Raw genomic sequence first — 27,688 nt, forward strand, 5'->3', positions numbered from 1 at the left:
GCCTACACACACACGCGCACACACAGACTCATATACACACGCACGCACACACACACACACACACACACACATACACACACTCTAGGTTACATTGTCTCCTGACATCAACGAAACATGATATTAAACTGCGTTCATGCACCCTAACCTCAACGACGTGTGTTGGTGTGTAACCTACCTACGTGTGTCGTTACAAAGTCCCCCCCCCCACCACCAAACAATCATACTCTGTAACAATACACATTTAAACACTTAATTAAATATTGTGTTTTAGCCTGCAGCTGTATTTAGTATTATTGGTACTCGGTTCATACTCTCTAGCGATTTGAATCAGAGGCGCCGCGAGGCGTGGGGCGGGGGTGCCGACGCAGCGGATGACGCCATTTAGGGGGTGACACCATGGCGAAAACGTGCAAAATATATAAAAGAAATATGCTATATATATGGTATACATATTGTCAGTTCAATTAGGGTTAATTAAAGTTAATCCATCTGGATTAATAACGGAATATAGATAAACATCTTTACTACTAACTGTGCACCCTTTAAAATTTAAAACTATCACCCGGTGTGTATTTTGTTTTCGGGGAGGGGGGGGGTGACACCATGAGTTGCCGCACCAGGTGACACCCGACCTAGCGACGCCACTGATTTGAATACAAACACTGATAGTATCTCTCTCTCTCTCTCTCTCTCTCTCTCTCTCTCTCTCAGTCTCTGTATCTCTCTCTTGCTATCCTACTACTCTTTAAACATTGACGACGCTTTATGTTAATTTATTTGTATTTAATTTTTATTACTTATTAGCAGTTTAGCAATTCCGAAAAATAGTGTAATGGACAGAATTTGTATTTTTTTTTAATTATTTTAGCATTTCTAACAAATTATGTAATGGGCAGTATATCCGCATCGCACATGCATCTAATTTATACCGCTTGACCATCATCACTCTAATCCGTGAACTCCCTTTTTACGATCATGTGTCTCAAAAACAAGATGACCATCCACCCGAAATGTATCTTCAAGATGGTGCATTGCCGATAACGTCAATACAAAATGGGACGGTGTGGTTAACCAATGGCGCACACCGTTGCTTACTAGAAATTCTCGGGTTCGGATCCAGGATTTAGCCAGTAGGTCGTCCCCTGAGCCTTCTCAGCTCTGATGGGTACCTGACTCACGTTTGGCAGAGTCATGGTGTTAAAGTAAAGTATCTCAAGTAAGGACGTGAGAATGCCAACACAAATAGTGACTGCGGCATTATTTTTAGATATTAAATTAATTTGAATGTAATTTTGACTTGTGTACTTTTCTACACATAAGCCAAATCAACCTGTTTTTTTTTTATCGATGCACTCATGCTTAATTAAAATGGCAGTTTCTTTCTGGCATTTCTTTGGGATGCGTTCCCTCCTCCCAAGCTCGTCTTATCCCCCCCCCCCCCCCCAACGAAACAGAAATTTTATTATACACAATTTATATAGGCCTACTTCAACCACAGTCTACAACCCCCACTCCCCGGGAAAGTTTCGAGATCCCCCCCACCCTTACTGAGTTAAATGACAAAAAGTGAACACTCAAATCCTGTACAACTATTGAGGTCTACATTTTTTTCTGCGTTAAAAAATAAACCGGGAGTGATCTCCCCTAAACTTTCTCGAATATTCTTATATAAAATAACAGGGGATGGGAACTCGGGCTATAGACATGATTTTTAATCCATTTTAAATACTTAAAGTTTTAAAAATAGAATAAAATCTCGTAGACAAATTAATTGAACACCAAGTGAACGCCAAATAAAAAAGCGCATAATAGTGCGCAATATTATTATTACTTTTAAAATTTACATTAGTTTTATAAGAAATCGGAAGTAGCGTAAAGTACTACTTCCAGTCAACGAAAATGACTCAAAATTTTATAGAAGGTAGAGAATTAGATCTTTTACTTACGTATGAAATTTCATTTATCTATCTGAAATAGTACTCAAGTTATAGGCTTTTGAAAAATTCAAAGTAGGAAAAGTACCACTTCCGGTTATCGGAAATCGCTCAAAAGTTGATACGGATCTACGATTTTGATTAAATACTTATATATGAAATTTCATCAACCTAGCTGTAACGGTACTCAAGTTATCGTGTTTACACACGGACAGACAGACAGACACACAGACAGACACACAGACATAAAGAAAAGATTGCAAAATTATGTTTTTCCGTATCAGTGAGGTGTGAAACGTCGAGATTTGTAAAAATCTCGATTTTTTTTTTTTTTTTTGCACGATTACAAGACTTTCTCTATACTTCGTATATACGAGAAAGTAAAAAGTGTATATTTATTAAGGGAAGCTACTCCGTTAAACTTTTTTGTTCTCTCTAGTCCAATAGGTATGTGGTTACGTCCCATTAATAACACAACCGACTTTATATTTCCAAAACCATTGCATGAATTCTGGAGGTGTGTGTGTAGGGGGGGGGGGGGGGGGGGCGTGATCATACTGCATCCGTGTGGTATTCATCATATGTTGCAGTGTGCATTATGGCGGGGTGGTCAAGAGGTCAAGCGAGATGTCCAAGCCAGTGGCGTAGCGAGGTCGGGTGTCACCCGGTGCGGCACTTAATGATGTCACCCCCCAGAGGCGTAGCGACCTTTCTGGGGTCAAACTTTCGATTTTCACCCCCCCCCAAGTTTTCGATTTGCACCCCCCTCAAGTTTTCGATTTGCACCCCCACCTCAGACTTTCGATTTCCACCCCCCCCCCCCCCTCAAGTTTTTCTCTATATATTTTGCTATGTTTTGCCTTGGTGTCATCCCCCCTAAATGGTGTCACCCGGTGCGGTTCGCACCCCCAGCCCCCCCCCCCCCCCTCTCTACGAATCTGGTCCAACCCAAATCTTGTGAGATCGATTCACGTCGAGATTTGTTAAAATGTTAAAAAACAACAATGATATTAAGCAAAACAAATTAATAATTAAATCTTTAATCTTTATTTTTGCTTTAACAGTCAATTTTGTAAGTTTTTATTCGAGATTATTAAGTTTTTTTCTCTCTCAATCCTACTAAGAAAATTGCACACCAATGCGCACCGCACTGTTTAGGAATCATCCCTCATACATTTGCTGTCCAAATCACAAGCCTCGAAGCGCCACCTCCTGTCCTCCTCCTTGTTCTTGTGGAAGCTGTAGACGCCCCTGATACCCCACCCGTCTGGTACCATGTACCTCAGTTTCTCGCCGAAGTTGTTCTGCCAGTCGGAAAGTTTGCAGTCGCTGGGGTTTGATCTCCTGACCTTGCAGCATTGGAAGCTGTAGCGCCTGTCTTTACTTCTGGAATCGTAGTCGCTCTTAATGCCGGTCAAGACTTTGCCAGATGGACATTTGTACAGGAGGGGTTCATCGAAGTCGTTGGCGTACTCTGTGGAACAAGAATATAGATGTACTGAATAGGTCACTGAATTAATACTAATACCGTGTCGTCATAGTAATGACATCCTGTCAACATCATACTGACATCACGTCGTTATCATAATGACATAACACTGTCATCATATTGACATAACACTGTCATTATACTGACATAACACTCATTATACTGATAACTTAATCGCTTTACAACTATTAATACAATCAAACCGCCTCATCAACTGAAGATGGTACAACAATGACTTAGTGCCACCAATAAATAAAAGTACTTCATAATAACCAATTCATCAACCAATGATGCAACTACAATCATCCAACAGTTATGGTATAACACTCTAACCACCTATTCATCAAAGGTCGTACTACAATCAATATACGTTTTCATACAATGATATTACTACATTTAATCCATTTCATCAATAAATGATGCTACTACACAGAGGCGAAGCGAGGGGGGGGGGGGGTGCGCAGCGGGAGTCACCATTTAGGGGGGTGACAAGAAAGGCAAAAAATAAAAAAAATTGCAAAATATATAGAGAAAAACTTGACGGGGGGGGGTGCGAATCGAAAGTTTGAGGGGGTGGTGCAAATCGAAAATTTGAAAGTTTGCCCCCGGGGAAGGGTAGCTATGCCTCTGGGGGGTCACACCATTAAGTGCCGCACCGGGGGACACCCGACCTCGCTACGCCACTGCTACTACACTCTATCCGATTCATCAACCGATGTTGGTACTACAATCACTCCGCGGTATCGTACAAGGATAATACTACAAACATTCTGCGTTATCATGGTAATGATGGTAGTACAATCAATACATTTCATCAATAAATGAAAGTACTACATTCTATCCGATTCATACACCAATGATGGTACTACAATCATTCGGTCGCACCAAACAATATACAACCACACTCAGTGACCAGACAATAATATAAGCCGATGACGTCATCACACAACCCCCGTGACGTAATCACCCCCTCTCTTACCGCTCATCTCACAGTTCCTGGTGCCACTAGACACGCTCTTGCACAAGATCCTCCAGCGTCGGTCATTCTTCTCACTGCTGTGGACACTGACCAGTCGGTTGATGATCTGGTCGGACGGGCACCTGAAGTTGAAATCCTCTCTCCATTCGTGGACAAAACCTCGATCCGGATCCGAGTCATCCCGCTCGGCTAGGGCACCCACCAGGCACAAGGCAAACACAACAGCGTACATCGTCAAAGTCTGACCACTCGACTAACCACGTCAAGCAAACCGGCCGGGTTTCATCAGCTTAAATTGAACTTTTTAATTAAATATTGATTGGTGTTTTGCCCAACGCAGCTGAAAACTTAACGAGACGCAATTAGTTTTAAGTTGTGACTAATTAGGTGCTGTAAGCTTGCTATTTGTTTCATAATACAATTAAATTGTTTATAAAATTAACCGGAAAACAAACCACATAACAGGTTTAAAGAACTAAACATTCTCACCAATGGTCTTTAGTGTAAGTAATCCCTTTACGATCAGCCTTCTTTCCACCGTTTATTATTGCTACTATAGTACTTAGTTAAATTTAAATTTAAAAAAAAAAAACCTTATCAATTTGCAAAAAAAGCTCTTACAAAGTTCTAATGTTAGTATATTTACAGTATCTGAATACCCTCCTGTGCAAATCTTTAATGTTAGCATATTTACAGTATCTGAACACTCCCCGTTACAAAATTCAACCTTTAGTATGTTTACAGTATCTGAATACCCTCCTGTACAAATCTTTAATGTTAGTATCTTTAAAGATTCTGAACATCCCTTTACAAAGTTCTAATGTTAGTATCTTTACAGTATCTGAGCACCCCTTTACAAAGTTCTAATGTTAGTATATTTACAGTATCTGAATACTCCCTGTACAAATCTTTAATGTTAGTATCTTTAAAGATTCTGAACATCCCTTTACAAAGTTCTAATGTTAGTATTTTTACAGTATCTGAGCACCCCTTTACAAAGTTCTAATGTTAGTATATTTACAGTATCTGAATACTCCCTGTACAAATCTTTAATGTTAGTATCTTTAAAGATTCTGAACATCCCTTTACAAAGTTCTAATGTTAGTATTTTTACAGTATCTGAGCACCCCTTTACAAAGTTCTAATGTTAGTATATTTACAGTATCTGAATACTCCCTGTACAAATCTTTAATGTTAGTATCTTTACAGTATCTGAGCACCCCTTTACAAAGTTCTGTTAGCATCTTTACAGTATCTGAACATTCATCAGTTACAACATTAACACTTTAGTATGTTTACAGTATCTGAAAACTCCCAATTTACAAAGTTCTAATGTTAGTATCATTACAGCATCTGAACACTCCCCCTTTACAAAATTCAAACTTTAGTATGTTTACAGTGTCTGATAACTTCCAATTTCATCATCATCAGCTTTTCTAGTTCATGCCCTAGACACATATGGCAGATGAAGTAGGGTTCGTCTGTGTCAGGTACTTTTCGACATATGAAAAAAAAAATGTGTGTTGATGGGAAAGTGTGGTCAGCATTATGCCCAACTACTTTTGTTTCAGATTCGAACTCAAGACTTTCGGGCTTGTAGTCTAGCTCTCCACCGCTAGACCACGTACAAAGTACAAAACTTTAGTATCTCTACAATCGCTGAACAGTCTCCTTTTACAAGGTTTGTTGTTTAGTAGCTTTACAGTTTCTTTACAACCTCCCGCCCTATTACAACATTTAAACGTTAGTATATTTACAGTACCTAAACACTCCCCCTCTACGAAGTTCAAACGTCAGCATCATAACAATATCTGAATACTCCCAAAATACACAGTTCAGACTTTAGTATCTATACTGTCTGTGTATACTCCTCCCCTTTTATAAATTTTAATTTTAGTATATTTACAGTATCTGAACACTACTCGCTTACAAAGTTCAAACTTTGGTATCTTTACCGTAAATGAAATCTCTCCTTTTGAAAGGTTCAAACTTTAGTATCTTTACAGTTTCTGTAGGCCTATACTCCCCTTTAAGAAATTTTAATTTTTAGTATATATTTACAGTCTCAGAACTCTCCTCGCTTACAAAGTTCAAACGTTAGTATCTTTACAGTTTCTGTATACTCCCCTTTAGGAGATTTTATTTTTAGTATATTTACTGTATCTGAACACTCCTCCTTTACACTGTTCAAAATTAGAATCTTAAATTTAAGTCTTTGAACACTTCTATTTTACAAGGTTCAAACGTAAGCATGTTTACAATGATTTACACAGTTTAGCATCTTTACAGTATCTGAACATTCCCCCTTTAAACTGTTCAATCTTTAGCGTCTTTACAATCCGTGTGTACAGTTCAAACTTTAGCATATTTACAATCCTTGTACACAGTTCAAAACTTAGCATCTTTACAATCCTTGTACACATTTCAAACTTTAGAATCATTACAATCCCCTTACACTCCTCTGGGTCGTGTCAAAGGTTACCCTGACATAACATACAGCGCGAGCTATGTTCAGTTGACGGGTTAATTAAGTACTCACCTCGTAAATCGCGTACCTGTAGCTAGATCGAGGCAACGTTGTTACCAAATACACCTTTCATTACATCAATACATCAATACATGAGCACTGTAAGTAACGGATTCGTAAACATGTTCATGTATAAAATAATGTTTACATTATATATGTGTGATACCAGTGATTGATAATGCCACAGTAACAAAATCTTTTTAAAAGTGGTGTCGGATTATAGAAAATTAACTGAACACAAATAGGAAACGCAAATATCAACGCTTAACCTTTACCTAACTCAACACATAAACCAAATACTACCTCTGCCCTACCACTAATCTCTATCCATTAATCTAAACCAAGGAATACCACGCCACTAATAACCTAATACCTCTATTTTGAAAAGATTATATCGTCGGAAATTGTAAAACAACATCCATTTTGTTCCGTTTGAAGTAGATTTAGAGTCGTTTTGACCAACGTTAGAACTGAAGCATAAAAGCTGCCGTAAAATTATATTTAAAAAAAAATAACAATAAGTTTTCAAGGCAAAGGAAGAAGGGCCAGACTTAGAATTATCTAGAATCTTTCCCGCAAGACGACAAAACGGAAGGTGGATTAGCAGTGGATTAGCAGTGGATTAGCAGTGGATTAGCAGTGGATTAGCAGTGGATTGACTATCCCTGGACCATTATCCTAGTAGGCTCTGGACAACGACCTTTATCCAGAATGACGGCCGTCTAACTATACTCGGTTACATTAGGTAGGCCTAAGTTGAATTAATTTAAACGATTACACATTTCCCTTAAAACAACACTAAACTGCTCTATTGGATTACATACGGTAGGCCTACATGTTGCAGCAAAATTGCAATCTCTCATTTCTATCTAGTTAGCAATGTGATGCAATACTTATATAGATACGTTCAAGCATTATAAAAAGACGACATAGCAAACGCCGTCTTCTTCTTCTTCGTTCTTAATAGTAATTTCATCCCACACAATTAAGGATTAAATTTCAACTAGATATGCAACATGCAAGCCGTTGAATTAAATTTCAGCATGCTTTACTTTCTGGATTCGCTAAATTGCTCTAACTCAATAATACACAAGTTTTTATATGGTGGGAAAAACATAGAAGGTAACAGCAACATAATTATTTTTATAGACACTGAAATATCGTTTGACAAGTCCTTTAGCGGAAATCACGCATCACAAGAGACATTTCCTTTTATGATTTTCATTCCAAAAACATTTACACAATAACATAAATTTAACCATAACTAAACAAAACAATGACTTTAAAAAATATGTTTAGAAAATATATTTCTGAAAATATTTTCCAACAGTGTAATCGTGTACTAAAGGGTCGCACGCAGAAGTAGAAATCTAGAGTATTTTTAGCTATGAAAATGCGCACTGGATTAAAAAGCTGCACCATTTAGCGCCATCTTTCTGAACGAAACGTCTTTTCAAACTGCGCAGCCCTAACAACGCATGCGTATTTGGAAAAATAAACATCGACGTGTTTCGTCCATTTTATCTAACATCTGCGATTGATGAGTTAAAAACATCTGCCAAGCCTACAAAAATGGTTGTTTACTCGTATTTCATCGCTTTGATCCTAATCGTCATGGTCACAGGTATTGTCCAAAATATAACTCATGTTTAAACTTTGTCTAAGAGTATTCTAGCGTCTAGATCTAGAATCTAGGTCTAGATCTAGAATTTCTACGTTATAAAACTAGAGTTTAGTCTATAAACTAATCTTTTGTCGTTGAAGACGTTTCTGCGCATCGATTAGTTAGCCGTACCCACTTAAAATTCTAGATTTAATATACAAGGAGAAAAGCGAATATTTTCGATAAATATGCTTGGTTTGTTTTGAGCTTAGGATCAAGGTTAAGTTTGTAATTTGTTGTATTAGGTTTATGTATAGTAGAAAGAATAACAGCTGGTGTATGAGCAAGACTAGGATAGTGAAAATGACCAATCGACAAGCAAGAAGAGGTAAGATTCCTTTCAGAACCGGCAGACCATAAAGCAAAGGACGTTCGCATTTTTATGGAGTTGGATTCGATTAATGTACCCATAAGAGCTGAGCCTGCTCAGGGTATTGCTAAGCTATTGTCTCGTAGCCCAGAAGTTAACTCCATACTTTTATTGTTGTACGAACACAAACCTCGACGTTGTATGCTGATAAATGCCAAATATGTGATGATGTATTTTGATTGTGGGACGGCGTGGCCTAGCGGTAGAGCGCTAGACTTCTAACCTGCAAGTCTCGAGTTCGAATCCGGGTTCAAGTAAATAAGGCGGCTGGGCATAGTTACGACAGCACTACACCTTCATGTGCCAAAGTCGTGAAACATATAAACTCTACTCCATCTGCCCAATGGATTGCTAAAGATGAATCTTCATTTTTTTTTATTTTTATTTTGATGCTTTTGCAACACTAACCATGTCCAAATCATAGCCCTAAAACATCAAACGAAACACACTGATTCTACTGTAAAAAAGGTAATACTGCATTGCTTGTTAGGAATTGGTAAATAACCGCATATAGATTCATCACATCAACCTATCCAGGTTATAAATCGAATACGTGGGTACGGCTAATCAATAAGACGCGAGCGAAGTGAACTTACTGACCTACGAGGGAGTGGTATCATCTGTGTGATCTGCTGTTATGTAGACTCACCTTAATGATATACGTTGGTATGGTTTCACCTTTATGATATACGTTGGTATGGTTTCACCTTAATGATATACGTTGATATGGTTTCACCTTAATGATATACGTTGGTATGGTTTCACGTTAATGATATACGTAGTTATGGTTTCACCTTAATGATATACGTTGGTATGGCGTCACCTTAATGATATACGTTGGTATAGTTTCACCTTAATAATATACGTTGGTATGGTTTCACCTTTATGATATACGTTGGTATGGTTTCACCTTAATGATATACGTTGGTATAGCGTCACATTAATGATATACGTTGGAATGGTGTCACCTTAATGATATACGTTGGTATGGCGTCACCTTAATGATATACGTTGGTATAGTTTCACCTTAATAATATACGTTGGTATGGTTTCACCTTTATGATATACGTTGGTATGGTTTCACCTTAATGATATACGTTGGTATAGCGTCACATTAATGATATACGTTGGAATGGTGTCACCTTAATGGTATACGTTGGTATGGTGTCACCTTAATGATATACGTTGGTATGGTGTCACCTTAATGATATACGTTGTTATGGTTTCACCTTAATGATATACGTTGGTATGGTGTCACCTCAATGATATACGTTGTTATGGTTTCACCTAAATGATATACTTTGGTATGGTGTCACCTCAATGATATAGGATTGTATGGTGTCACATTAATGATATACGTTGGTATGGTATCATATTAATGATATACTTTGGTGTGGCGTCACATTAATGATATAGGTTGGTATGGTGTTACCTTAATGATAAACATTGGTATGGTTTCACCTTAATAACATACATTGATGTGGCGTCACATTAATGATAAACTTGGTGTGGCGTCACATTAATGATAAACTTGGTGTGTTGTCACCTAAATGCGATACTTAGTGGGTCGTCACTATAAAGGCTTGCTTTGGTATGGTGGTAACCAAGCTGTTTGTTCTTGTTGTAATGTTTACCATAATCAGCTGTCATAGATGACATTTAGTCGGTGGTGTCACCATACTGACAACCTTTATGTGGTGTCACCATACTGACCTCCCCTTGTGTGGTGTCACCATACTGACCTCCCATTGTGTGGTGTCACCATGCCATCTCCCCGTGTGTGGTGTCACCATATAGACCCTAGATTGTGTGGTGTTACTATATTTACCAGCTCTCATGTCACCATACTCAGCTGACAGTTGACGTTGTTACAACAGGTCACTGACTATTTATGATGTGGTGTCATATTACGATATAGAATGGTGTGGAATCATTTTAGTGGTCTACTATTGTATGGTGTCCCCATCATGAACTCTGTATGGTTTAACCAAGCTGACCACACCTTATGTGGTGTCACCATATTGACCTTAGTTTGTGTGGTTTAACCAAACTAACCTCACCTTATGTGGAGTCACCATAATGACCTTATTTTGTATGGTGTAACCAAACTGACCTCACCTTATGTGGAGTCACCATAATGACCTTACTTTGTATAGTGTAACCTAGCTGACCTCACCTTATGTGGTGTCACCATAATGACCTTTGTATGGTGTAACCTAGCTGACCTCACCTTATGTTGAGTCACCATAATGACCTTAGTTTGTATAGTGTAAACTAGCTGACCTCACCTTATGTGGTGTTACCATAATGACCTTCGTATGGTGTAACCTAGCTGACCTCACCTTATGTGGTGTCACCATAATGACCTTTGTATGGTGTAACCATGCTGACCTCACCTTATGTGGTGTCACCATAATGACCTTAGTGTGTATGGTTTAACCATGCTGACCTCACCTTATGTGGTGTCACCATATTGACCATTGTATGGTGTAACCATGCTGACCTCACCTTATGTGGTGTCACCATAATGACCTTAGTTTGTATGGTGTAACCATGCTGACCTCACCTTATGTGGTGTCACCATACTATTTGGGCAGGATTAGATATAAACCACAATAAACCAATATACAGTGGTACCTCGACATACGAGTTAAACTGGATCCGTGACATTTCTCATATGTCAAATTGCTCGTATCTCAAAGCACTTTTCACTATATAATGTATTTATGTTATTAATCCGTTCCAATCCTAAAATATCACACAATTTTTTTATTAGAGATTTTTATCCTAATAAGAAAAGTAGATTTATACTTGACACATATTAGTCAGTAACATACTGAAGGATAATGCTAAGAATACATTGATGTTATTAAGTGTAGTTACTTTGAACATCATACGACTTGAGATTAACATGAAACATGACGGAGGAGGGTTCCTTTACGTTTAGTGATCAATTGTAAGGTTAAGAGCATGAAGCTTAATTTACTTAAAGGGGTCAAAAGAGCATACTCCATAAGGATTAACCCGTTAGCCCGTTAATCCGGCTATCACATTTTTGATCGAGTAAATTATAACTCGCTCGACAGTACCTATCTAAAGAATCGTGTAGGTAGGGCACTCGTATGTCGAGGTACCAATATATATATATATATATATATATATATATATATATATATATACAATGTACAATGTATTTTTTCCATATCCGATTTCACTTTTAAAGACCCTGGACTGGTTGATGCCCAAGATGGTGGGTATTGTTTTATTTTTTAATTTTTTTTTTACATAAAGTACTTTTTACTTTACTATAAAAAAGATAATTCTGATTTTCAAATCATTCTAACTTGCGAATGTTTCATCATTACGTTGTTGTACTCACTGTAGCACTGTTTCAGTTGTACATACTGTAGCATAGCCTCAGTTGTCAGTTGTACACACTGTAGCATATCCTCATTTGTACACACTGTAGCATAGCCTCAGTTGTACACACTGTAGCATAGTCTCAGTTGTCAGTTGTACACACTGTAGCATATCCTAAGTTGTCAGTTGTACACACTGTAGCATAGCCTCAGTTGTACACACTGTAGCATAGCCTCAGTTGTACACACTGTAACATAGCCTCAGTTGTACACACTGTAGCATATCCTCAGTTGTCAGTTGTACACACTGTAGCATAGCCTCAGTTGTACACACTGTAGCATAGCCTCAGTTGTACATACTGTAGCATAGCCTCAGTTGTACACACTGTAGCATAGCCTCAGTTGTCAGTTGTACACACTGTAGCATATCCTCATTTGTACACACTGTAGCATAGCCTCAGTTGTACACACTGTAGCATAGCCTCAGTTGTCAGTTGTACACACTGTAGCATATCCTCAGTTGTCAGTTGTACACACTGTAGCATATCCTCAGTTGTCAGTTGTACACACTGTAGCATAGCCTCAGTTGTACACACTGTAGTATAGCCTCAGTTGTCACTTGTACAAACTGTAGCATATCCTAAGTTGTCAGTTGTACACACTGTAGCATATCCTCATTTGTACACACTGTAGCATAGCCTCATTTGTACACACTGTAACATAGCCTCAGTTGTACACATTGTAGTATAGCCTCAGTTGTCAGTTGTACACACTGTAGCATAGCCTAAGTTTTCAGTTGTACACACTGTAGCATAGCCTCAGTTGTACACACTGTAGCATAGCCTCAGTTGTACACTTTAGCATAGCCTCAGTTGTACACACTGTAGCATAGCCTCAGTTGTACACACTGTAGCATAGCCTCAGTTGTACACACTATAGCATAGCCTCAGTTGTACACACTGTAGCATAGCCTCAGTTGTACACACTGTAGCATAGCCACCTTTGTTATTTTTACTCACCGTAGAATAGCCTCAGTTACATTAACGGTACAACCAGCTAGAGTTGGTTTAGCGTTAGTGTTTGAGTTAGGGTTAGAGTTAGAGTTAGAATTAGGATGTAATTAGGGTTAGAGCTAGACTTTGATTTTAGGACAAAACATACAGCTAGTAAGATATATAGTTATTGCTAGGTTCAGTAGAATTAATGCTAGTTATGTCTTAAGTCAGGTTAGAATGTTTATTATTTATTGCTACAGTTAGGTAGAACTAGGGTTAGAGTTTTGTTTATTCGTCAGGTTGGAGTTTGCGCTGTATAATCTAGAATTACTGCTGAATTATGGCTTAAATTAAGTTAGATTGTGTTATATTTATGGCTAGTGTTAGAACTTAATTATGTCTTACCTTAGGTTGGAGTTTGTTCTTTATTTATCGATAGAATTAGAAGATGACTTAGTTTCATTTGAGCTGAAAGTTAGAGCCAGTGCTAGGGCTATAATGAGTTCTTGATATTCGTGTTAGACATTCGGCTCTGGCTCAAGTAAAGCCTCGCCTGGTACGGCAGGTTGTGCACCAAGTATCAAAAGCTGTTAGCGACAACACAAACTGACATCGACATATTACAAACTGACATCGACATATTACAAACTGACATCGACATATTACAAACTGACATCGACATACTGACATCTACATATTACAAACTGAAATCGACAAAACAAACTGACATCGAAATATTACAAACTGACATCGACATATTACAAACTGAAATCGACATATTACAAACTGAAATCGACAAAACAAACTGACATCGAAATATTACAAACTGACATCGACATATTACAAACTGAAATCGACATATTACAAACTGACATCGACATATTATAAACTGAAATGGACATATTACAAACTGGCTTCGACATATTACAAACTGACATCGACATATTACAAACTGAAATCGACATATTACAAACTGACATCGACATAATATAAACTGAAATCGACATATAATACAAACTGAAATCGACATAAAACAAACTGAAATCGACATATTACAAACTGACATTGACATATAACAAACTGAAATCGACATACTTCAAGCTGAAATCGACATATAACAAACTGACATCGACATATAACAAACTGAAATCGACATATTACAAACTGAAATCGACATATTACAAACTGACATCGACATATTACAAACTGACATTGACATATTACAAACTGACATCGACATATAACAAACTGAAATGGACATATTACAAACTGAAATCGACATATAACAAACTAAAATCGACATATTACACACTGAAATCGACATATAACAAACTGACATCGACATATTATAAACTGAAATCGACATATAATACAAACTGAAATCGACATATAACAAACTGAAATCGACATATTGCCACCTGAAATCGACATATAACAAACTGAAATCGACATATTACAAACTGACATTGACATATAACAAACTGAAATCGACATATTACAAACTGACATCGACATATTACAAACTGAAATCGACAAAACAAACTGACATCGAAATATTACAAACTGAAATCGACATATAACAAACTGAAATCGACATATAACAAACTGAAATCGGCATATAACAAACTGAAATCGACATATTACAAACTGAAATCGACATATTACAAACTGCCAAACCAACCCTGTATTTAACTTTAATGCTACCTTAACACAACCCTTACTCTAGAATAGTTACTGTTCTCATTCCAAAACTATAAAAGGTTTACCAAGTAAAAAATACAGCATAACCCTAATCCTAATTAGAACTGTTTGGATTAAATAAATCCTCTTCGTGATCATGATGTGAAATCAGGGTATTTATTAAAACACGGATTCGGGGGATTATGGTAGAGTATTTTTTTTAAACCTTAGCTCTGAAAAGAGCTCAAATCTTGACCCATTTCATATGAGGACAGAAAACTTGCGCTAAACTATAGTGTTAGCTTTACAGTATTAAAAAAACACGCCTAGGCTGTGGGTAAGTACCCTTACGGTCCGCGGGGCAAGTGAAGTAGAGTTCACCTGTTTCCGTAAGCTCTGCATATGATGGTATAATGTTCTGCACTATGCTGTGACACCTTTACCTACCCTAACGTAAGTTAGGTACCCATCAGAGCTGTGTAGACTCAAAGACGTTCTACAAATTTGAACCCAGATTCGAACTTGAGCCTTTCGGAAATGAGTCTAGCGCTCTACCTCTAAACCACGACGTTATATCCGAGTATGCTTAATACATACTTTAGGTAAACCTTCCGTTGCTATGGTAACGGATTAGTTTAACGGCTGGCATCTCTTTCACAGCCGAACCCAAGTGCCCCAAACTTGGAGATTGTGGCGTCAGGATAATGACTTGCATGTGAGAATCAACCATGGCAGAGACTTGCCTGACATGACATAAGTATCGTGTGTCACACGTGTCCTGTTATACGTGTCATTGTAGGTGTCATACGTGTCATTGTATGTGTCATACGTGTCATTGTAGGTGTCATATGTGTCATTGTAGGTGTCATATGTGTCATTGTAGATGTCATATGTGTCATTGTAGGTGTCATATGTGTCATTGTAGGTGTCACACGTGTCATTGTAGGTGTCATACGTGTCATTGTAGGTGTCATACGTGTCATTGTAGGTGTCATATGTGTCAATGTAGGTGTCATATGTGTCATTGTAGGTGTCACACGTGTCATTGTAGGTGTCATACGTGTCATTGTTGGTGTCATACGTGTCATTGTAGGTGTCATACGTGTCAGGTTAAATGGCATAGTTGATGTGTATAATGTCATACCTGTGTAGTCTCATGCCACAATGTCATGAGTACAATTAAATGTCATTAGTGTCCTGTCAAAAGTCATACGTGTCATTTTAGATGTCAATTGTCATGTTAAATGTCACACACATTGTGTCTAATGTCATTTGTGTATTGTTGTGCGTGTCATGATAAATGGCACAATTGTCATTGTAAATGTCATACGTATCATGCCGAATGGCTTACGTGTGATTTTAAATGTCATAAGTGTCATGTTAAATGTCAACGGCATTGCATCTAATGTCATACGTGTATTGTCTAATGACATAGTATCATACGGGTCTTATTAAATGCCATACGTATCTTTGTAAATGTCATACGTGTCCGGTTAAATAACATAGTCACTATGTTTAATGTCATACGTGTATTTTCTAATGTCATAAGAATCTTGTCTTTCGCCATAAGTTTCGTGTCTAATGTCACATGTCATGACATGTCATTCATGTCTGGTTAAATGTCCATAATTTTCTTTTACTCCATAGCTATTGGAATAAACGTCTTAAATGTCATGTCATACGGTAACTGTGTCGTTTTACTTTAATGTCACATACACCTTGTCAATTGTCATACGTAGCTAGTGTAAATGTATACGTGTCTTTTAGAATGTCATCCGTGTCTTGTCTAATGTCATATTCGTCTTATGTCATATGTCACGCATGTAATGTCATGACTAATATTTCTATTGACGTGTCAAGTTTAATGTCATAATTATCTTTTCCACCTATTGCAGTAAATGTTGAGCCATATGTTATTTGTATGTTGCCGAATGTCGTATTGTCTTCTTTACGTATCGTATCTTATGTTATATGTGCCGGATTTAAAATCACACACATATTTTCTAAACATAATTATGTTTGATAACCGAATGAAAATGTGTTAAGTACGTGATGTCGTTTATGTCAATAGTAATCGTTTCAATGACATACTAAACTTTTCACATGTCACATACATTAAGCTAATAATTTGGTGTAACATTTGTTGGGGTCTATAGTCATTACATTCCTGTCACTAACCTCTCATTAATATAATCAGTTCAAATGGCTAAACTAATTTAGTCGAAACGCATGTGCCCCTGTGTGTGCGCGTGTGTGTTAGTGAGTGACGTTTGTGCTGTCATATTTCATTGAAAAAAAAGACAAAGTTTGATTAGTCTAAGGTTCATGTTTCACTACTTAATTTATTCATATATTTTACCTTTGTCTCTGTGTGTGACGTCATCGTTTTCATATTCCAGAGAGAAAGATAAAGTTTGAGTAGTCTGAGCTTTACGGTTCAACGATTTTTTTATTCGCCTGTTGTACCTATGAATGTGACGTCATGATTTTCATATTCCAGAGAGAAAGATAAAGCTTGAGTAGTCTGAGCTTTACGGTTCAACGATTTTTTTTATTCGACTGTTGTACCTATGAATGTGACGTAATGATTTTCATATTCCAGAGAGAAAGATAAAGCTTGAGTAGTCTGAGCTTTACGGTTCAACGATTTTTTTATTCGCCTGTTGTACCTATGAATGTGACGTCATGATTTTCATATTCCAGAGAGAAAGATAAGCACATGAAGTGTCTACGGGCCATCATTGAAAACCAAAATTGTGATGATGACACAATCGATGATGCCACTAGCATGCTCGTTCAGATGAAGGACGCCCCATGTGAAGGTAAAACATTTCCAGCAATACAATAAGTCCATATATGACTAGATATGTGTGCTTACATTTGTAGCGATACAATAAGTCCATATGTGACTAGATATGTGTGCTTACATTTGTAGCGATACAATAAGTCCATATGTGACTAGATATGTGTGCTTACATTTGTAGCGATACAATAAGTCCATATGTGACTAGATATCTGTGTGCTTACATTTGAAGCGATACAATAAGTCCGTATGTGACTAGAAATCTGTGTGCTTACATTTCCAGCGATACAATAAGTCCATATGTGACTAGATATGTGTGCTTACATTTCCAGCGATAAAATAAGTCCATATGCGACTAGAAATCTGTGTGCTTACATTTGTAGCGATACAATAAGTCCATATGTGACTAGAAATCTGTGTGCTTACATTTGTAGCGATACAATAAGTCCATATGTGACTGGATATGTGTACTTACATTTGTAGCGATACAATAAGTCCATATGTGACTAGAAATCTGTGTGCTTACATTTGTAGCGATACAATAAGTCCATATGTGACTGGATATGTGTACTTACATTTGTAGCGATACAATAAGTCCATATGTGACTAGAAATCTGTGTGCTTACATTTGTAGCGATACAATAAGTCCATATGTGACTAGAAATCTTTGTGCTTACATTTGTAGCGATACAATAAGTCCATATGTGACTAGAAATACGTGTGCTTACATTTGTAGCGATACAATAAGTCCATATGTGACTAGATATGTGTGCTTACATTTCTAGCGATACAATAAGTCCATATGTGACTAGATATGGGTGCTTACATTTGTAGCGATACAATAAGTCCATATGTGACTGGATATGTGTACTTACATTTGTAGCGATACAATAAGTCCATATGTGACTAGAAATATGTGAGCTTACAATTGTAGCGATACAATAAGTACATATCTAACTAGAAATATGTGTGCTTACATTTGTAGCGATACAATAAGTCCATATGTGACTAGAAATCTTTGTGCTTACATTTCTAGCGATACAATAAGTCCATATGTAACTAGAAATCTTTGTGCTTACATTTGTAGCGATACAATAAGTCCATATGTGACTGGATATGTGTACTTACATTTGAAGCGATACAATAAGTCCATGTGTGACTAGATATGTGTACTTACATTTGTAGCGATACAATAAGTTCATATGTGACTAGAAATCTGTGTGCTTACATTTGTAGCGATACAATAAGTCCAAGTGTGACTAGATATGTGTGCTTACATTTGAAGCGATACAATAAGTCCATATGTGACTAGAAATATGTGTACTTACATTTCTAGCGATACAATAAGTCCATATCTAACTAGAAATATGTGTGCTTACATTTGTAGCGATACAATAAGTCCATATGTGACTAGAAATATTTGTGCTTACATTTGTAGCGATACAATAAGTCCATATCTAACTAGAAATCTGTGTGCTTACATTTGTAGCGATACAATAAGTCCATATGTGACTAGATATGTGTGCTTACATTTGAAGCGATAAAATAAGTCCATATAAGACTAGAAATATGTGTGCTTACATTTCTAGGGAATAAGTTCATATGTGACTAGAAATATGTGAGCTTACATTTGAAGCGATACAATAAGTCCATATGTGACTAGATATGTGTGCTTACATTTGAAGCGATACAATAAGTCCATATGTGACTAGAAATCTGTGTGCTTACATTTGTAGCAATACAATAAGTCCATATGTGACTAGAAATCTGTGTGCTTACATTTGTAGCGATACAATAAGTCCATATCTAACTAGAAATCTGTGTGCTTACATTTGTAGCGATACAATAAGTCCATATGTGACTAGAAATCTGTGTGCTTACATTTGTAGCGATACAATAAGTCCATATGTGACTAGAAATCTGTGTGCTTACATTTGTAGCGATACAATAAGTCCATATCTAACTAGAAATATTTGTGCTTACATTTGTAGCGATACAAAAAGTCCATATCTAACTAGAAATCTGTGTGCTTACATTTGTAGCGATACAATAAGTCCATATGTGACTAGATATGTGTGCTTACATTTGAAGCGATAAAATAAGTCCATATAAGACTAGAAATATGTGTGCTTACATTTCTAGGGAATAAGTTCATATGTGACTAGAAATATGTGAGCTTACATTTGAAGCGATACAATAAGTCCATATGTGACTAGATATGTGTGCTTACATTTGAAGCGATACAATAAGTCCATATGTGACTAGAAATCTGTGTGCTTACATTTGTAGCAATACAATAAGTCCATATGTGACTAGAAATCTGTGTGCTTACATTTGTAGCGATACAATAAGTCCATATCTAACTAGAAATCTGTGTGCTTACATTTGTAGCGATACAATAAGTCCATATGTGACTAGAAATCTGTGTGCTTACATTTGTAGCGATACAATAAGTCCATATGTGACTAGAAATCTGTGTGCTTACATTTGTAGCGATACAATAAGTCCATATGTGACTGGATATGTGTACTTACATTTGTAGCGATACAATAAGTCCATATGTGACTAGAAATCTGTGTGCTTACATTTGTAGCGATACAATAAGTCCATATGTGACTGGATATGTGTACTTACATTTGTAGCGATACAATAAGTCCATATGTGACTAGAAATCTGTGTGCTTACATTTGTAGCGATACAATAAGTCCATATGTGACTGGATATGTGTACTTACATTTGTAGCGATACAATAAGTCCATATGTGACTAGAAATCTGTGTGCTTACATTTGTAGCGATACAATAAGTCCATATGTGACTAGAAATCTGTGTGCTTACATTTGTAGCGATACAATAAGTCCATTAGTGTCTTGAAACCTTCGAGTTTACGGTTGAAGCAATACAAGATGTCCTTATACACGCACACTAACACACACACACACACATACAACACACACACACACATATATTGGAATATTGCTATACAATCAAAAAAGAAAAGCAGGCTGAAATCGGAGTCAATGGCCTCAATGGCGCATAACCAGTTGACACGTAACGCTTAATTGTGTTGGAGGCGTGGTCGAGTCGGCAAAAAGCTCATGATTGATAAATTCGAACATAGTCTCGAGTTCAAACCCACTGGCAGATAAATCTCGACCCCCTTCAACACTAATAATTAAGAACGAAGAAGAAGAAGAAGAAGCTATTCAATCTTATATGTTAATTAAAATGCTTTTTTTTCCCTCAATAGGTTCACTTGACGGTAAATACCATTATTTTAAACTTCGCGTAAAGTGTGATATTTACATTTATTTATTGCTTTTAATTCGGTAATTTTTCTGTTTAATGAACGCACATTCTAATCAAAATGTTGTCTATACTTAATTGCAGTCATATCAATTATCGCTAATTATTTCAGTCTATTTTATTGCAAAAATGTTTCATTTACTAAATTAGCGTGTATGACTGCAAAGGTTGGATTTACTTTGTATCTGTCATTTGATCTTTAAAAACCCTTTTTTATATTTTATGACTATAGATGTCATACAATTTGTAATGTTTTGTTTAAGCCAAACACTTCAACTATATTCATTGTGTTAAATGTGATGTTGACATATGCATACATTTTAAACATTATACATTGTTTGTATATATTGATTTACATTATTGTGTCTAATGTAATACTGGCATCTAGATTTCTACATACATTTCATACATAGTTATATAACCATTTCCATCACTTGTGTTAAATGTGAAGAATTATAATTTATATAGTTTTGTAATTTTCATTAATCGTGCTAAAGTGTGGCATATACTTCATATACATCTGTAAGTAATGAGTCGTGTTTGTTTATGTGTGTTGAGTTTGACCATAACTTTGTGTGTTAATTGTGGTGTTTATTTCTTCTTGTGTTAAGTGTGGTTTTATGTGTTTTACATGTGGTGAATATATGTCTGTGTATTAAGTGTTGTGCTTTTATGTGTTGTGGGTGTTGGTTATGTATGAGTGTTAAGTAATACGTGTGGTGTTTGGGTGTAAAGTGGGGTGTTTATGTCTGTGTGTTAAGTGTAATGTTTATGTCTGTGTGTTAATTGTGGTGTCTATGTATGTGTGTTAAGTGTTACGTGTGGTGTTTGGATGCTAAATATGTTGTTTCTAAGTGTTAAGTTTGATGTTATTATTGTTTTAAGGTTGGTGTTATTGTGCTAAGTGTGGTGTTTACGTGTGTTCAGTGTGGTGTTTCTGTGAGTCAAGTGTGGTGTATATGTCTGTATATTGAGTGTGGTGTGTATTAAGGATGGTGTGTATTAAGTGTGGTGTGTATTCAGTGTGGTGTTTACGTGTGTTAAGTGTTGTGTTTACGTGTATTAAGTGTGGTGTTTACATGTGTTGCTGGTTATGTGTGTTAAGTGTGGTGTTTCTGTGTGTTAAGTGTGGTGTTTACCTGTGTTATGTGTGTTGTTTGTCTGTGTCAGTATCGCCAAAAGGTCACGTGTTTACACATCTGCTCCACAGCTAACGCACCCACCACAAACCGGGATGCTACCAGTAAGTTGTCTTAGCTCCCCTCTACGAGGGTGTGTGTCCATGTATAACTCGGGGGGGATGTCAACGTTTTACTCGGGGGGGGGGGAGGTGTCTTTATTTAAATCGTTTGGGTGGGGGGGGGGTTGTCCATGTTTAACTCGTGGGGGTGGGGGGTTGTCAACGTTTTACTCGGGGGGTGTCTTTATTTAAATCGTTTGGGTGGGGGGGGGGGGGTTGTCCATGTTTAACTCGTGGGGGGGGAGGTGTCCTTATTTAAATCGTTTGGGGGGGGGTTGTCCATGTTTAACTCGTGGTTTTTTGTTTTGGTCAACGTTTTACTCGGGGGGGGGGGTGTCTATATTTAAATCGTCGGAGGTTTCCATGTTTAACTCGGGGGTGAAGGTGTATCCATGTTCTTTTACTTCCTTACATTGGGTGCATGCATATTGTTTAACTTCCTTACATTGGGGTGCATGCATATTGTTTAACTTCCTTACATTGGGGTGCATGTATAGTGTTTTTCTTCCTTACATTGGGGTGCATGTATAGTGTTTTACTTCCTTACATTGGGTGCATGTATATTGTTTAACTTCCTTACGTTGGGGTGCATGTATAGTGTTTTTCTTCCTTACATTGGGGTGCATGTATAGTGTTTTACTTCCTTACATTGGGGTGCATGTATAGTGTTTTTCTTCCTTACATTGGGGTGCATGTATAGTGTTTTACTTCCTTACATTGGGTGCATGTATATTGTTTAACTTCCTTACGTTGGGGTGCATGTATAGTGTTTTTCTTCCTTACATTGGGGTGCATGTATAGTGTTTTACTTCCTTACATTGGGTGCATGTATATTGTTTTTCTTCCTTACATTGGGTGCATGTATATTGTTTTACTTTCTTACATTGGGTGCATGTATATTGTTTTACTTCCTTACATTGGGTGCATGTATGTTGTTTATACCTCCTTACATTGGGTGCATGTATATTGTTTTACTTCCTTACATTGGGTGCATGTATATTGTTTTACTTCCTTACATTGGGGTGCATGTATAGTGTTTTACTTCCTTACATTGGGTGCATGTATATTGTTTAACTTCCTTACGTTGGGGTGCATGTATAGTGTTTTTCTTCCTTACATTGGGGTGCATGTATAGTGTTTTACTTCCTTACATTGGGTGCATGTATATTGTTTTTCTTCCTTACATTGGGTGCATGTATATTGTTTTACTTTCTTACATTGGGTGCATGTATATTGTTTTACTTCCTTACATTGGGTGCATGTATGTTGTTTATACCTCCTTACATTGGGTGCATGTATATTGTTTTACTTCCTTACATTGGGTGCATGTATATTGTTTATACCTCCTTACATTGGGTGCATGTATGTTGTTTATACCTCCTTACATTGGGTGCATGTATATTGTTTTACTTCCTTACATTGGGTGCATGTATATTGTTTTACTTCCTTACATTGGGTGCATGTATATTGTTTTACTTCCTTACATTGGGTGCATGTATGTTGTTTATACCTCCTTACATTGGGTGCATGTATATTGTTTTACTTCCTTACATTGGGTGCATGTATATTGTTTTACTTCCTTACATTGGGTGCATGTATATTGTTTTACTTCCTTACATTGGGTGCATGTATGTTGTTTATACCTCCTTACATTGGGTGCATGTATGTTGTTTATACCTCCTTACATTGGGTGCATGTATATTGTTTTACTTCCTTACATTGGGGGTGTGTTTATGTTGTTTTATATCCTTACCTTGGGTTGTGACTATGTTGTTCTACTTCCTCACATTTAGCATGTATCCTTGCTGTTTCACTTCCTGTCCATTACTGGTATTCGTGTATTTCCACCCTAACATCATCTACACAATTGGGGTGCATCCTGAGCCTTGTTCGATTTTAACTTTCTTTGAATTGATTGTTTTTACAATTTGTAACTTTAAAAAATTAAATTGTGGTTAGAAATATTATTTTAAGTATAATTCGTCTGTGGATTTTTGTTGTTGTTGTGATGAACAGTTAGTGTGTGTAAGAGAAAGAGAGAGATTGTGTGTTTGTGTGTGTTAGTGTGTGTCTGTGACTGTGTGTATGAGTATTTGTGTATGTGTCTATATGTTTTTTATGTGTTTGTGTGTGTCTGCGTGTGTTTTGCCTGTGATTGCGCGTGTGTGAGTGTGTGTGTGTGTGTATGTTTTCTGTGTGTATTTATATTTCTGGTGCGTTGATTAACAACGAATTTCAATCGATTTTTTTTTCCCAGCGGATGTTGGTGGACCGGTGGTGGAGGAGGAAACGACGCCAATCCCTCCCACCCAACCGCGTGAGTAGTAAAGTCTTCGCTCCAGTTGACCGAGCACACATGCACACGCAGATTGAAAAACAGGTTGACCTTGAAGGGTCAGGGTGACAGAGAAACTGGCGTCACAAGGCGCATGCTGGTGGGGGGGGGGGGGCAGAGTGTGACGCCATTTAGGGGGTTGACACATTGAAGGAAAAGTGTAAATTTCCTGTTAGGGTTAAGTCAGGGGTGCGGATGAAGGTAAGGTCAGGTAGGGTGAGTTCAAAGGTGGTGTGGGATCTGGTAAGGTCAGGGGTGGGGGTGGGGGTGAAACCTATTTATTAAAAGTACAGAAATAATTATGCATAATCGATAAAGATAACTAATGTATTAAGACACGATTCATAAAGCAAATATTAGTACATAATAATAAATTGCATTAGTAAGAAATACAACGTAAAACATCTATCTGTTTCAAAGCATAATTTAAGTGAATGACGTATGTTAAAAAATGGCGTAGCTGTCGCTTGTTGAAAATTATATCTTCTGACATATGCAATCACTGTTTACACCGACATAATTATGACTTTCAATCCTAAATCCTTTTTAATAAAGCTACATATATATATATATATATATATATATATATATATATATATATATATCCCTTTTTACATATAGGCACGCAAACTGTCAGGGAGTTCACATTCCCACGTAAGTGTCCACATTTATTTTAGTCAATGATCTAATTGTAAATCTTTCCAACACTCTCTAAAGACACATGTAAATACTTATATATTTTTCTGTATATATTAATAAACAAAGACTAGCGATGTTTTCATCAAATTATATATATATATATATATATATATATATATATATATGTATATATATATATATATATTTATGTATATATATATATATATGTATATATATATATATATATATATATATACATATATATATATATATATATATATATATATATATATATATATATATATATATATATATATATATATATATATATATATACATAATGTATATATGTGTGTTTATGTGTGTGTAATGTATGAATTCAAATTACCATATTTTCAGCCACCGAAAGATTTTCGAAAGAAATGGAGCGGTCAGAAAACAGTGCAAAAGCGATGTTTCCAGGTATGGGAAGTTTACCTACTGACTGTATTTGCTAATCTTGATCATGTTTTCTATCAAGATATATGCAGATTTTTCGCAATTTGTCTTGACTGGTGTTTGTAAATCTTTGCCATTTGTCTAGACTGGTGTTTGTAAATCTTTGCCATTTGTCTCAGATGATAATTACAATTCTTGGTCATTTGAATAAGCTGATATTTTATAACTCTATCCTTAGTCGTGGCTGATATTTTATAACTCTGTCATTAGTCGTGGCTGATATTTTATAACTCTATCCTTAGTCGTGGCTGATATTTTATAACGCTGTCATTAGTCGTGGCTGATATTTTATAACTCTGTCATTAGTCGTGGCTGATATTTTATAACTCTGTCATTAGTCGTGGCTGATATTTTATAACTCTGTCATTAGTCGTGGCTGATATTTTATAACTCTGTCATTAGTCGTGGCTGATATTTTATAACTCTGTCATAAGTCGTGGCTGATATTTTATAACTCTGTCATAAGTCGTGGCTGATATTTTATAACTCTGTCATAAGTCGTGGCTGATATTTTATAACTCTGTCATAAGTCGTAGCTGATATTTTATAACTCTGTCATAAGTCGTGGTTGATATTTTTAACTCTTGATAATTTACCAAAGCTGATATGTATTACTCTTTATCATTTGTCGGGCTGATATTAATAACTCTTTGTCATTTGTCGGGCTGATATTAATAACTCTTTGTCATTTGTGATTGCTGATATTTATAACTCTTGGTAATTTATCTAAGCTGATATTTATTACTCTTTGTCATTTGTCATTGCTGATATTTATAACTCTTGGTAATTTATCCAAGCTGATATTTATTACTCTTTGTCCGTTGTCTTGCCGGTTGGTTTAAAAACTTAGTCCATTGTTTAACCTGTGTTGAAAATATTTGTCATTTGTTTAGTTTAATGCCTGTAAATCTTGTTGATTTATAATTATGGGAGTGGCTTATTTTGTTTCGCGTTTCTGGTATTATTTTTTTTATTTCTTTGTATACTGTTTGTGTATATATAACGTTCATTTATCAACAATTCTTAATTTGCTGTTTATATTGGTGCTTTAATGTAGCGTGTTTATTATCTATGACTTTGTATTATGAGTGTTTTGGCAAAGTGGTTTAAGAATTTTAGACTTAACATTATATGGCAATTAGTAATGGGACATCGCAGGATGACGCCTGTGATTTGAAACTTCATGTTTATTTAAGATGATTTTAAGATGATTAAAAAAACACAGAACTAATCAGTATTGATATAGTGTTTGATTGACAAATGTATACTCTTGCCATTTCCCATCCCCTCCCTCCCCCTCTCCCTCCCCCCGGAAAATTTAGTCCGCTCCCCCGGAAAATTTCAAGTGTCACCCCCTCCCCTTCCCTCCCCCGGAGAAACAATTAAAAAATTACTCTGAATGTGGAGAATTGTTAGGTTTTATTGAGTTTAAAATGTAATTTTTTTGTTTGTTTTAAGGTATGCTACCAATCTTCTTGGCCGTCGCCTCCGTGCTCTTGCTTTGGTTGGCCTGAGTTTCAGGGAAGGAAGGATAACTCTTTGATAAGGAAGGATAACTCTTTGATAAGGAAGGATAACTCTTTGAACGATTGCCAAGCCCGGATCACCAGGAAAGGATACTTTTTGATCGCTGGCAAATATCCATCCCAGCGTATCTTTTAGTTGCAGTCTGATGATGCCTTTACACATTTTTTTTCCTCAAATGTTATTTTTAAATGTAACTACATCTTAAATTTTTATAATATTGGCATCTAAGTTGTGTTTTACAACATATGAACACACGAAACAAAATAAATAAAAACATGTCGTTCATACATCTTATCTATTTTTAGAAAAATTTTACGCAAATAAAACACCAATATGCTTAATGTTG

General features: G+C 36.5%; 2 protein-coding genes across 2 annotated transcripts; one reads left to right on the forward strand and one right to left on the reverse strand.

The window, feature by feature from the left end:
* Positions 1 to 2,958: 2,958 nt before the first annotated feature.
* On the reverse strand, positions 2,959 to 4,674 carry LOC131939432 (dermatopontin-like). Its single transcript, XM_059297721.1, has 2 exons — positions 4,403 to 4,674; positions 2,959 to 3,408 (listed from the first exon to the last, which is right to left on the reverse strand). The coding sequence occupies exons 1-2, from the start codon at positions 4,632 to 4,634 to the stop codon at positions 3,089 to 3,091; spliced, it is 552 nt and encodes a 183-aa protein (XP_059153704.1). The 5' UTR covers positions 4,635 to 4,674; the 3' UTR covers positions 2,959 to 3,088.
* A 3,708-nt stretch (positions 4,675 to 8,382) lies between these two features.
* On the forward strand, positions 8,383 to 27,664 carry LOC131939437 (uncharacterized). Its single transcript, XM_059297726.1, has 10 exons — positions 8,383 to 8,553; positions 12,186 to 12,212; positions 15,657 to 15,711; positions 17,700 to 17,818; positions 21,048 to 21,059; positions 22,314 to 22,346; positions 24,601 to 24,660; positions 25,300 to 25,332; positions 25,717 to 25,779; positions 27,274 to 27,664. Exons 1-10 carry the CDS (start codon positions 8,502 to 8,504, stop codon positions 27,327 to 27,329), a joined length of 510 nt encoding a protein of 169 aa, XP_059153709.1. The 5' UTR covers positions 8,383 to 8,501; the 3' UTR covers positions 27,330 to 27,664.
* The last annotated feature ends 24 nt before the right edge of the window (positions 27,665 to 27,688 follow it).

Source organism: Physella acuta, unplaced genomic scaffold (genome assembly GCF_028476545.2).
Source record: "Physella acuta isolate Inbredline_101_S28 unplaced genomic scaffold, ASM2847654v3 ptg000279l, whole genome shotgun sequence".
NCBI classification, from domain to species: Eukaryota; Metazoa; Mollusca; class Gastropoda; family Physidae; genus Physella; species Physella acuta.